The sequence below is a fragment of the Podarcis erhardii genome (genome assembly GCF_964252035.2).
Source record: "Podarcis erhardii genome assembly, chromosome: 13".
In the NCBI taxonomy this organism is placed as follows: Eukaryota; Metazoa; Chordata; class Lepidosauria; order Squamata; family Lacertidae; genus Podarcis; species Podarcis erhardii.
Window position 1 is genome coordinate 25,011,297 of NC_138502.1, and position 14,232 is coordinate 25,025,528.

Genomic DNA, 14,232 nt, shown 5'->3' on the forward strand with positions numbered 1-14,232 from the left:
TCTACCTTTCCTTTATCAGGGAAAGCAGGCTGATTGGAAGAATCATCACCATATCCTTTCCCATAGTCGCTTTTCAACCTTTCTTGCATCTGTTGAGATTGACCCTCTAGAGAGATAACTGATTAATTGTTTAGGATCTCCAAGAAAAATCATACATATATATTCCTTTGATGGGTTGAAAAACATCATTGATCATCTGCCACATTCAAATCTTCAAATGGCTACAATGGACACTAGAGGCTCCATCCTGTTCTTTTAGTTGCTTACTACTATCCACCATAATTGTTAAACAACTAAGTATTATTAGTATTGCTTACAGCAGATACTAGTAATATTTATTCATGTAGGATCAAACAGTCGCTTGTTCTGTTCAATCTTTCCACCATATGATCCTCTAGCTATACTCAAGATTACTATGTGAGGAAATGTGTGCATTGTTGATAAAGACACTACTGGGGGCTACCACCCTTGCTCTCACTGCTTGCCAACCTGGCCTGCCCCCACCATCATCAAAGCCCCTTTCTTTACACCTTGCCAAAATACGCCATCCCCTCACTGACCAGGTGGCGCTGTGGTCTAAAACACTGAGCCTCTTGGGCTTGCCAATCAGAAGGTTTGCAGTTCAAATCCCCACGACGGATTGAGCTCCCATTGCTCTGTCCCAGCTTCTGCCAACCTAGCAGTTCAAAAGCATGCCAGTGCAAGTAGATAATTAGATACTGCTGCAGCAGGAAGGTGAACAGTGTTTCCGTGCACTCTGGTTTCCATCACAATGTTCTGTTGTGCCAGAAGCAGTTTAGTCTTGCTGACCTGGAAAGCTGTCTGTGGACAAACACCGGCTCCTTTGGCCTGAAAGCGACATGAGTGCTGCACCCCATAGTTGCCTTTGACTGGACTTAACCACCCAGGGGTCCTTTACATTTCCTTTTTTTTTTACCTTCAACCACCATCTCCTCACAACTCTGTCAACTCTCTTATACCCTTGCAGTTCCATCAATCCCCACCTCCTGCAGCTCCTTCAGCTCCCCCACTCCCTTACTGTTCTTTCCATGCCCTCAACTTCTCCAGCTCCTTCAACCCCCCCCTTCCTTTAATCCTCCATCCCCTTCAACCCCCATCCCATAAAAGCTCATTCAACTCCCCACACTAACCTAACTGTCAAACTCAATCTTGTGGCCAAAGTTCTTCACTGTTTTAAAGGGCCTGCAGGTATCTGTTCTTTACATTAAATATGTGTTAGAAAGCAACAGACTGGCTTTCATTAGCCAGAGCTCACTGGGACTCAGTTCTGGCACCTCTCAGGTGGGTGTCATTGCCATTCTCAGAGAATGAGGGAGGTGTTCATGGTGAATTCTGGCACTTCTTTTACTAGAAAAATAGCACTGCCTACAATTTAATATGAACCTTTCAAAATGAGCCTTCCCAACCTGTCAGATGGCAACATGTCTACTATATAAGAGCTAAGCAACCTTCAGGTTACCTTCAGGAGCTAAGTGCAAAATGGCAGCTCAAGGGGCAGAACTAATTATCAGCTCAACCACGTAAACTGGCCACTGGGACGGTCTGTATATGTATGTACAAACCTATGTCTGAGTTACTCCCCCTCAGGGACTGTAAAGCAAAATTCTAACGGTGACCAGTGAAGCTGCATAAGTGTCAAAGGCAAGCAATTAATAAACCTATTTTACAAAATCTTCAGTTCCCAAGGCCAATCAGGTGAGAGTAAAAAAAAAATATCCATCCCTGACAACCAGTCACCAAACATGTTACCAACAAAAGACCTAACCCCAAGGGAGGGTGAATATGGAATTCTTGATTCGAGTAGGGCTACTGCTGTGAATTGGACCACCTTTTCTAGACCAGGCAGCCCCACATTTCCCAGAAGTCCAGTGATACTGTGGAGACTCCCAGGGAATCCTATGAGGCCTTCAACTACTGGGGGCTCACCACACAGGACATCCAAAGCACCTTGACCACAAAAGTTGTCAACATACTGGGATTTCTCATAATAACCCTCTGTGAGAGGCTACATCTAGACAGTGACAAAGTCAGGCCAGTGAACTTTATGGGCAATTGAGGATAGGAATCCAGGTTTTACTGTAGCCAAAGTCCAACGTACAAAGCCACACAATCATTTTCCAGATCACTGTTATGTGTCTGTTAGCTGACCCTAACAAGCTGGACACAATGTGTGATGTACACCTGCTCCATAGGATACACACACACACACACACACACACACACACACACCACATCATAGTTGCCTGCATTTTAATTTCCCCTTTGGGGGTGGGGATGGGGGACTGTTATGTCAAGATTCTTGCTTCAAATTTATGATTAAACCACTGATGAAATCAACTTCTTTCTTATGGATGGATGGATGGATGGATGGACGGACAGGTAGATGACCTGGAAAATAATTTTATCGTTTCTTCCAGTTTCATTCAGAATACATTTATTCATTGCTGTTTAATATGTTTAAATGAAAAAAACAAACAATTCTGTTCTATGTAAAACTAAGAAGAAATCTACTACCTTTGTGCAGGAGGCACAGCCTATGTCCTAATCAGCCAATTAAATAAGAAGAGAGCAATTAAGGATTAATTAAGTCAAAAGGTAACAACTTTATGTTGCCACAAACACACAAGGCCCATAACCTCAGAGAGACCTTGTCAAATAAAGCCCCAAGGCACAAACTTCAACAGGCCACATTGGACTCATAATAAGCAGCTGAATTTGAAGAATGGAATACAACTGGGAGAGTTTACAATTAAATGGAGGTTTGCCAATTACTCAGTATGATGAGGATTCATCCTGTAATTAGAAGGCGCAGCTAATCTTACAAACATTTGTTTCATGTGTAAACTTTTTCCAAATAACTAAATATTGTCCTTTTACTTTATGAAAACATATATTGCTGTAACGGTACTCCAATGTTTATTTTAATTGTAAAGAAACTGTAATTCCAATTCTCAGTCTTTAATAAACATCTACACCAACTCCCCAATTGGAAACATGATCTAATTAAAGGGACTAATAGCAGATTGCTCAAAGGCATAGTTAATGAAGTCCTAGAGTTAAACGCCCCCAATACATACACCCATTCTCATATTTTATATCTACAGGGCCAAAGTTTGTGTGTAAGGCGGACACATATTATTGGGACCCAGATATCCAGGGTGTGGGGCAGTCCAGGTTTCAGTCCCATTACTATGAAAGAAAGAAAAAGAATCAATATTGTATATTATGCTTGATATTTATGGGAACTTATTTATCTATGTATTTCTTGTCCAGTTCTTCAAATATTGCTATAGGATTACTCCATTGGTCTATATTTGTAAAGTGTTAGGTCCAGATGTAGCTGTGCTTAGAACAGACCCACATAAATAATGATTAACTTAAATATCATTAAATTTAGTGGATCTGTTGTAAGCATTACTAAGTTTGGATACAACCCAAAATGTTTCCTGCCATGTTAGACCTTTTGGTGCTTCAGATAGCATTTTATGTAAATGGGCTTAGAATCATAGAATCATAGAATCATAGAATCATAGAGTTGGAAGAGACCACAAGGGCCATCGAGTCCAACCCCCTGCCAAGCAGGAAACACCATCAGAGCACTCCTGACATAAGATGGTTGGTTTTTGACCAAGCAGTATACAAGTCTTGTTAAATAAAACCACATTTAAAAAATGAGGAAATCATGTATTAAGACCAACTGAAAATTTGCAAAATATCAAGCTGTGTAGAATTTGAGAAAAGGTGGGGGAATCTAATGGAATCATCACCATCATCATCTATCATCCAGCATGGGTTAGGGAAGAAATTTCATGTTCGTTCAGTTTCCCATTTGCCAGTCTTCATTTCTCTCCATTTCTGAATCACTCTGTGACTGCTTTATTATTTTCTAAAGTTGTTATAAAACTTCATTTTGTAAAATAAAAAAAGAAGTGCAGTGGAGTCCTACAGTCTTTGCCAATGTTTCATGTGAACTTTCTTTAATCTCATCACCAGTGAGTGAGAAGTAGAGTTACACCTTTTTGATGGGATTAGGTGAGGCAGGGGCAAAGGCTGGGCAACTCTAGATTGGTGACATACCTATAGGATGTTACTGCAAAGCTGGAGTTCCCCTAATTTCTCCACCACACAACTCCATCCCCATCCTGGAGAAATCATTGCCACTGCACTGCCAGAACAGTAGCACCACCACTCTGCCCTGCCCACTCCATGTTATGGATTCATGAAATTGTTTCAGCCACATCTTGAAAAAAGATAAGGGAAACATATATTCCTTCCATCATTTATTTATTTTCATATGTACATTTGAATGCAACCTTCCTTTGATTACGTCTCTCAGGGCCTCTTTCACCTTTTCATTTCTCAGGGTGTAGATAAAAGGGTTGAGGACAGGGGTTATCACCACTGTTAAGATGCTCACCACTTTCTTGAGATCCAGGGATGATCCCTTTGATTGCCTCAGATACATGAATATGGCACTTCCATAGTAGATGGAAGCTACAGTGATGTGGGCACCACAAGTGGAAAAGGCCTTCTTCTTCCCAGTAGCTGATGGGATTCTCAGCACCACAGAGATGATAGAAATGTAGGACACTGTTGTTAATACCAAAGATCCCAGAAGTACAATTATAGCAATTATGAAATCTAGAAACTCAATATGGTGTGTACTGGAGCAAGAGAGAGCAAGGAGTGGTTCAATATCACAAAAGAAATGATTGATGATGTTAGAGCCACAGAATGATAGTTTTGATATAGCAGAAACAGGCCAAATCACAAAAATGAATCCTGCCAACCAACAAAAAATGACAAGCCATGAGCAGAGCCTGAAGCTCATGATTGAAGCATAGCGTAGTGGATCACATATTGCTACATAGCGATCAAAGGATATGACAACCAGGAGCACAAACTCTGCCACTCCGAGGAAGAAATAGAGGAAGCACTGAGTTATGCAGCCACAAAATGATATTGTTTTTGTTTTTGAGAGGAGGTTAGAAAGTGTGACTGGGGTGATGGATAATGTAAATGCTATCTCCAGGATGGACAAGTTTAAGAGGAAGAAGTACATTGGCCTATGAAGACGAGAATCAACTAAAACCAGAACTGTAATGGTCAAGTTCCCCAACAATGACAATGCAAATGTCAGTAAAAGCAGATAGAAGATTATCACTAAGTGATTGGGAACTGGGATGCCCAGAAGAACAAACTCATCAAATGTGCTGTAATTTTCTGGATGCGTTTAGGTGCAAACTGCAAATAAGAAAGGATCAAAATGTCAAGAAACAAAGGCAATTGATGAATCAATACTTTAAAAATAGAAAGTCCCACATCTTATCAGCTCTCTCACAGAATTGACCTGCGCCTTCCTGGACAGCTATGAGTCCAAAATGACTCCCAGGCTGAGCACCTGGTCCTTAAGGGGCACATTTGCCCCATTCATTATTATTTTTTATAGACATCTTTATTGGTTTTTCAATTTGTTTACAGCCATCCTTTTCATACTCATCAATATTCACAATAAAATTGGACACTATGAACATTCCAATGTTTAACATGTATGCATAAACTAAAGAGAAATTTAATATTATGTTACTTATCTACTTATTTTGTTGCTACTTTGTTTGCACCGGATTTCCTTCCACCTCTTACTTGGGTCCTTGGAATTCTATGTTATATGCCTTTCCAATTGTATCTAAGATTCTATTTAAGCATGAAGAATCAAGCATAAACTTCTAGCACTATTTAAGAATTGTGGCAACAACTAAATAAAGAAGTTTGAAAATAGTATGTTACAGTATGTTCTTTTAGGAAGAAGGTAAATGCTCACAAACCTAATAATTAGATACTGAGCAATTTTACTGCCTACACATTATTTTAAATGAAGTGAAGGAATTAAGAGTAGTGCATTAAACTTTAGCTTTGACTTTCTCACCCTCATTTAATAGTTTACAAACCAAGACATTTAGCTGATTTTCATCCTTCCTACAAGAACCTGGGAATGAATTTCCTTAGAAGCATTTTACCCTTCTGAAATTAAAAGCAAAGTTCTGTGTTCTGTCAGTTTGTGGCTCAGAGACATCTCCACCTGATGAAACAGAACATGACTTCAGTGACTTTATCTTTTTATGTTTCAAAACTCAAACATCTAAGCAGGTTTCATCCCAGAGGGAGTAATCAGGAAATTTCACCCTAGGCAAAAAGTTGATTCAATTTCAAAGAGAATGCCAACTTTATCTTTTCAAAATTATTATTATTTTGATTAATCCACTGAGTTGTGACTACAGAAAGACATTGTACTTCTATGGAGCTGTTTCCTGAAACAATCAGATGGGATTCTGGAATTCAAGGGATTCATACTTGTTCAGTGATTCATAAAATAAGTTTATTTGCAGATATGGAAAGGTGTCTGGTTTACAGTTAATTTTGCCAGACCAGATATTTTGCCAGTAAAAACTGAGAATCAGAATGGACTATTAAAGTCCAATTTGGTTATGGATAGTTAGGGAATAGCAGAAACATCTGGGGGTTATATATTAGTTAATATAAATACATTAATCAAATTTATACATATTAATGAAATATTACTAAAACAGTATAAAACTATATGACTTAATTGAAAACGTAAGTTTGTCATTAAATTCTACTCATAGTAGTCCTTCTCAAATGGATGGACCAGTTGTCATGTCTGTTAATTTCAATGGGCCTACGTATGACTAAGATTAGATGCAATCCTTTAACATTATTTGTACATTATGAGTGAAGAAAACTCTTTGTTCTAGGTCTCAACAATTCTAAGATACATTTTAAAAAAAGAATCCGAGAAATAGGCATCTTCCTCTCACAAATGGACAAGCAGATACACAGCTTAGAGCTACTCCTGGATCTAGTGCTACTCCTGGATCTATGTCGCTTGAGGCTCAGGTGGCCTTGGTGGCGCAGAATGCCTTCCATCAGCTTTGGCTGGTGGCCCAGCTGCACCCCTATCTGTACAGGGATAGCCTAACTTCTATTGCCTATGATCTGGTAACCAATTAGGTTAGGTTACTGCAATGCATTATACATAAGGCTGCTTCTGAAGATGGTTTGGAAACTTCATCTGGTGCAGAATTTAGTAGCCAGGTAGCTCACCAGGGCAAGACAGTTTGAGCATAGTACACCAATCTTGAGGACCCAACTGTACTGGTTGCCAATTAGTTTCCAGGCCCAATTCAAAGTGCTGGTTTAGACCTATAAAACCTTAAATGGCTTGGGACTGTAATACCTTAAGGACCACCTCTCATCTATGAACAAACTTGGATCCTGAGACCATCACCTGACACCTATTTTCATGAGCCTACTGCACAGGAGGTCCAGAGGGTGGCAGCACAAAATAAGTCTTTTCTGCAGTGGCTTCTCTTTTGTGTTATGCTCTCTTCAGGGATGTTTGCCTGCAACCTTCATTACATATCTTCAGGAGCCAGGCAAAAATGTTTCTCTTTAACCAAGCATTTGGCTTTGTCTGATTAACATTCTATGTCCTTTTAAATGTGTTTTTGGGAGGGGAGGTTATTAGTTTGTTGCTGTTTTTGTCCTTTGTTTTGTCTTCTCCTTTTTTATTTTTTATACCATGAACCACCTGTGATCTTCAGATGAAGGGTGGTATGCAAATTTAATAAATAAATATGCATAATTATAAATAAATAAACTACATTTGACAGCTATCCCCCAGAATTAATATTTGCACTTAACATGTTTTTAGGAGATAAAATGAAATTGTTCCCCAGCTTCTGGAAGTTTAATAGATGGCAGACAAGCCAATTTCACAGGCGCTGTCTCATTTCTGTATAAACCTCTGGTTTCATGCAACTGGGATAAGCAATCTTCATAAGTAATTAAATGGACCAAGGAAGTGGAGAAAGCAAGCAATCAGTGATATAGTAAAAGGTCTGGAATTCGCCTTTTCTTTATTAACTTTCCACCAATAACAGGAAAACATTTTTTTTTAATGTAAAGACAAAATGGTATCATTCACTGGCAAAATGTATTATATTAACAAGTTAAGCTTCAAAATGTACTGTATTCACCTCCACACAAAAAGGCTTCCTTCGCACCCATATTCCCGGGGGGAAATGTTGAGCTGAATTCTTTGGTCCTGCTTGATATGTGCATTTTCTTACATTAAATAACCAGGTATAACAGCCAGCTGCAAATGTTCCTATATAGATCAGCACTGGCCCCGTATCTATGGGTGGTCCCCCCCACAATTCTAATGCACCTCATTAGTCTCATAGGAACATGTACAGATCCCATTGATACATACTTTCCAAATCTCACAGCAGAACATTTTATCCCAAGAAACAAAAGCAAAACATTAAATATGAGAGATCATCGCAGCCACATCTAATTTATCAACTAAATTGTTGCAGTTTTCCAATATGGATTCTCAAAGGCATTGGGCAAGGTGGGCATCTTCCAAGGATTTTCCCCAAAGCTTCATTTACATCTTTGTTCCTTAGGCTGTATATGAGGGGGTTGACCATTGGAGTGAGGACAGTGTAAAAGAGAGAAAACACTTTGTCAAGATGCCTTAGGATGCTGACTCTTGGGAGCATATAGACCATTATGAGTGTTCCATAGAACAGGCTGACCACCGACAGGTGAGAGGAGCAGGTGGAAAATGCCTTTTTCCTTCCAGTAGTGGATGAGATTCTTAGGATTGTGGCTATGATATAAATGTATGAGGTCATGGTGAGCAGGAAAGGAGGCAAAGTGAATGTGCAGGCAAAAACAAAATTTGTGAGCTCCATCCAATAGGTGTCACTGCAGGAGAGCTTTAGCATGGGTTTTAAGTCACATATATAATGATCTATTTCATTGGGGCCACAGAAGAACAACCATGACATTGAAATGGTTGTAATGGTGCTGACCAAAAACCCACATACCCAAGACCCAGCTGAGAGCTGGAAGCACAACTGGCCATTCATGAGGACTGCGTAACGCAGTGGTTTACAAATGGCTAAGTACCTGTCATAAGACATTGCAGAAAGGAGATAACATTCAGTTCCTGCTAGGCAAGCAAATACATAATACTGCACAAAACAGCCTGCAAATGAAATCTCTTTCAAGCCAGTTAAGAAACTAGTCAGCATTCTTGGGAGAACAGCTGAACTATAGCAGATCTCCAAGCAAGACAGATTCCCCAAGAAGAAGTACATTGGAGTGTGAAGGCGTCGGTCAGTCACAATGAGCACGGTGATGAGAAGGTTCCCACACACAGTCACCAAGTAAATAATCAGAAATACCAGGAAAAAAAGACCTTGCAGTTTAGGGAGATCCTCAAATCCTAGCAGGATAAATTCTGTGACAGTTGTTTGATTTCTCCATCCTGCTCTTCCCATAGGTTTCTTTCTGTGGGAGGATGAAATAAACCATCAGATCTCTTTGAGGAGGAGCAACAATTTAGTCAACAAAGCTAAGACAATGGAAGCTCAATTTCATCAGTCTCCTTCAACTGCTGCAGAAAGTGCAGAGAGAGATATGCCTCACAGTAGGATATGTCTCTGCCTAACAATACTTTTGTTTCATTTTGTTTTTAAACACGGTCCTAATGCCCATATCTGTCCCCTTAACCAGGGACAGTGGACCTTTCCTGTGGGCTTTATGGTCAACCTTTCAGTGCCCTCATACCATGTGGGACCCAGTCCCTAAAAAAAGAACCAGTTCACTAAAAAGAGAAAAGAGAAGCACTTTACCTTAATTACAAGTGTTTAATAAAAGCTGCTATGCTGTCAAAATCCCTGTACTGCAGTTTTCTGGAAAACTAGTGGTTGACATGCAGCTTGGTTTTCATGTAGGATGTTCTCATTTAAATCACCCAAGCAACTTAAGGCTGACACTGTCTCTGGATGTGCTACAATATGCTCTAATGTTGGAAACAAACTACTTAAATAAATGAGCCCATTCCGATCTACAACAAGCAGAATGAAGAAACTCCCTTTACAATACTTCTACAGTGTAATTAGCAGAAGCACTGTAATGATTACTGCTAATTATAGAGATAGAAAAATATTACACCTGTTGTTAAATGGCGTTTCTGTTGCAAATTTATTAAAGAAAGAAAAGCAGCAAAAGCACAGCAAAAGAAAAATAATAATACAAGGAATAAGGGGGGGGGGTCAACTTACATTAACAATACAAGAAGCATCAAGTCATCCATCTTAATTTACACATACAGATTGATGCATGCCATCCAAATGTCTCAACAGGAATCCAAACAAAGTTGGTGTTTAAACAAAGTACATTCAAATATAGTAAGGATGTTCAGTTATTTCACCCTGTGAAATAGTTCCAGTTACAGATAGGTAGCCGTGTTGGTCTGCCATAGTCAAAACAAAACAAATTCCTTCCAGTAGCACCTTAAAGACCAACTAAGTCAGTTCTTGGTATGAGCTTTCGTGTGCATGCACATTTCTTCAGTGTATCTGAAGAAGTGTGCATGCACACGAAAGCTCATACCAAGAACTGACTTAGTTGGTCTTTAAGGTGCTACTGGAAGGAATTTGTTTTGTTTTGCCTGTGAAATAGGTTACGCTGAGAGACAGGATTGGCCCAAGGTCACCCAATGAGCTTTATGACTGAGTGGGGATTCAAATCTTGTTTTCCCAGGTCATAAGCCTCAATGAGCTATTTCCAGTATTACAACTCCAGCATCTATCTGAGTTAGACAATGCCTTCTTGTAGGGGCATTATGGAGTCCAGTACAGACAACCCGTTTTAGGTTGCCAGAGTAGATGTGGAACAAGGGTGGCATAGAGCAGGGTGTTTCAACTGCATGCAATTACACACAAGCACACAATTACCTGGAAAACAATCCCCACGCAAAATTGGGAGTTGCCTGTACACCCAAAATATTTTTCTTTTTCTTTTCTTTTTTGCTGAATCAGTCTCAATTGTACAACTGAAGAAATATTTTATATAGATTCTAAAGTGAATTCCAATTGTTTAGGATGTCCATTGTAAACAAATGCAAAATGGTGCATATTGGGGCAATTTATTTTCTTAATTTCACATATACACTTCCTGAAATTCTTTTAAGTGGACATGCCAGTGATAGAACATGGATGCACTGCTGGATTTATGTATAGGCTAAGTAGGCTGAAGCCTAGGGCCTCTAAATCTAGGGGGCCTCACCAGCCTGCCCTCTCCCCAGTGCCGCAGTCTCCCCTCTCCCAAAATTGCAAACCCAAGACTTCATGCAAGGGCAAGGCAACTCAAGCCCAGCAACTATGAGACTCAGGGCTAGCCAGTGGGGCTCAATTTGAAGCAGTGGGGCACAGCGCAACTTGCTAGAATTAACAAATAAGAAAGTTTTCAGAATTTAAATTCTAGATTAAAATTGATTACTTCATTGAGAAGGGGATTGTAAGAAAAACACTGGGGCCTAATTTGAATAGTAGTGTGCCTGGTATCTGGTGGGCAATCTCATCCTTTATTTCCACACTGTGGGTGCAGACCAAATCACCTGTCAGGAGAGTTATGACATTCAGGTGAGGGTCAGATGCTTTGTCAATCCCAGCAGGAATATAAGAGGATGACTGCCCTGGCCAGCCTTCGCCTGTGGTTTTTTTTAAGAATAACATTACAACTTCATTTTCCTAAAAAATCATGCTTATTCCGCAAAACGTTTACAACGTTCAATTCCTGCAAAAGTTTTTCAATGTTAATTTTATGCATTTTTTAAAAATCACCATGGTATTTACCAATAATATCTTATGATGTTTAGAGGAGAAATTCTGAATTTTTTTAATGTTCAAGTTATGATTCCTTTCTTAAATTACTCCCATTGTGTAAAGAATAGTTTTAGGACACATTATTAAAGCAAAGCATTCCTAAGCATTCCTAGAATTCCTGCACATATGATGGTCCCATGAGTGCTACACGTGGGGAAGGTTACTTCCACTGTCCCTATTTTGTGGGCACATTTCAATCACATAACAGCAATTTAATATTGTACAATTAAAGTTGGTGTTCCTTTATCTTCCTTCCTTCCTTCCTTTATTTATTTGACTTGTTAATTTCTTGTTACCCAAAGGTCTCCAAGTACACATACAAGCATTTTAAATACACACACTGTATCAAATTTGAGGTGGATTTTTAAGTAGAACAAAATGATGGCTTACACATTCAGTTTACCGCTGTTCAAAATGATGCACATTCAGTTGACAACTATTTTCATTTATTCTGATCGTTAAAAAACTGGATCTGTCATGAAGCCAGTGAACTTCCTAAAACCTTTCCACATGGCTTCCTTCACTTCCTTATTTCTCAGGCTGTATATGAGGGGATTGACCATGGGGGTCAGGACTGTATAGAAAAGAGAGAAGATTTTTTTCACATATCTGAGATCCCTGGACCGTGGGAGCATATAGACCAGCATCAGCGTTCCATAAAAGAGAGCCACCACAGTGAGGTGGGATGAGCAAGTGGAGAAGGCCTTTTGCCTCCCAGTAGCGGAAGGGATTCGTAGGATTGTGACGATGATGAAAATGTAAGATGTTAATGTGAGTAGAAATGGAGGCAGTGTGAAGGCACAGGCAAAGATGAATGCGGTCATTTCTACAACATATGTGTCGCTGCATGAAATTTCTTTGATGACTGGGGACAAATCACAGAGGTAATGATCAATTTCATTAGGGCCACAGAAGGACAATGAAGACACTGAAAGGGTTGTACTTGTGCTCACCAAAACTCCACTTGCCCAAGACACGGCTGCCAGCTGTAGACATAATCTACCATTCATGAGACTGGCATAGTGCAATGGTTTACATACAGCTAGGTACCTATCGTAAGACATTACAGACAGGAAGTAGCATTCAGCACCTCCGAGGCAAGCAAATACATAAAACTGCATGAAGCAGGCTTTTATGGATATACTTTTTTCCCCAGTCAAGAGACTTGATAATATTCTAGGCAGGATTGCTGAGCTGTAGCAACATTCCAAGAAAGAGAGGTTCCCTAGAAAGAAATACATGGGGGTGTGAAGATGTCGATCAGTCACAACCAACAAAACAATGAGGAGGTTCCCAGCCATGGTCACCAAGTAGATCACTAGGAAGAGTAAGAAAAGAAGAAATTCCAATTTATTAAGGTCTCCAAATCCTAAGAGTATGAACTCAGCAATAGTTGTTTGATTTTGCTTCTCTCTCTTTGCCAATGGCATCATCTGGAGAAAATCGAACACAAAATATTTAACATTATTTCATTATACCAGACTCATTCTCATATCCTTAAACTCTGAAGCTATTATCTCTCCAAAGGTTGAACATCAAGACCTTTTCTTTACTCAGTACTAACATGTTAATGACAAGTCACTGTGAACTTTCAGTATTTCGCAAACTAAAGTTTTGATTGATTGATTGATTGATTGATTGATTGATTGTCTTCTGCTATCTTCTGCCTGTGACATGTCCTGTGAAACCTCACTACAGATGCAAGAAAATCCAACTTTGCTGATATTAGCAGGGATCTTACAGTGGGATGTATGAATATAGAAGAGAACCAGGCTCTTTGTTTTCATTACATCAGTCTTTATCATCAAATAGATTATCTCTTCAAGAGCACAGGGAACTGCTGCCTGGGGATGCTTGACAAATGCAACATTTGTGAATTCGGATTAAAAAAAACTAAGCAGATCCACACAGCCCAGACTAATTTATTTGCTGGGGTTTAGTAATCCACTTGGTTTCATACTTCCTGAATGTTCAACTCATTTGAAAAGTGTGTCATCATCTATTTTAAATATGTATTTACAGAGAAAACACATTTGAAAATACATATTAAATGCAATTTTCATGTGGCTATTAATATAGGAGAGCACATGTAAAACTGACAGAGACCAAATGTAGACTTATTTATCCAGCTATATCCCTGCTGCTGCTAGAGACACAGAAAGCAATGGATGTTGCATGTGCAATTCTGCCAACAAATTTCCCTTTGTAGGCTTCCAGTCCAAGAAGCCCAGAATACACCATTAACTCAGTGTTGTGAATGGTCCGTTCAGTTTGGGGAAATTATTAGGAATCAAAGTGACTATGAAACAAAATGCTGCAGTGCTGTTTTCATATATAGTTGGATGGTTGGTTGGAATGCTGCACTCCTCCAAGTTATTTCACTTCCATCTCGCTCCCCCATGGTGTCCTATTTCTGGACTACTAACCATTCTTGGGGTTTTTGTTTTTT

At 39.4% G+C, this 14,232-nt stretch overlaps 2 protein-coding genes across 2 annotated transcripts in view; both read right to left on the reverse strand.

The window, feature by feature from the left end:
- LOC309327033 (olfactory receptor 10A3-like) overlaps positions 1 to 9,392 on the reverse strand; it is a gene marked incomplete at both ends in the record, with an annotated part of 10,343 nt that extends 951 nt beyond the window's left edge. The window contains one exon of the mRNA XM_081836072.1: positions 9,019 to 9,392. Coding sequence (XP_081692198.1) covers positions 9,019 to 9,392 — 374 coding nt within the window. The remainder of the gene's footprint in view (positions 1 to 9,018) is intronic.
- A 2,849-nt stretch (positions 9,393 to 12,241) lies between these two features.
- Positions 12,242 to 13,213, reverse strand: LOC309327034 (olfactory receptor 10A7-like; the record flags this gene model as incomplete). The annotated part of the gene is made up of 1 exon (XM_081836073.1): positions 12,242 to 13,213. One exon carries the CDS (start codon positions 13,211 to 13,213, stop codon positions 12,242 to 12,244), a length of 972 nt encoding a protein of 323 aa, XP_081692199.1.
- Between the last annotated feature and the right edge of the window lie 1,019 nt (positions 13,214 to 14,232).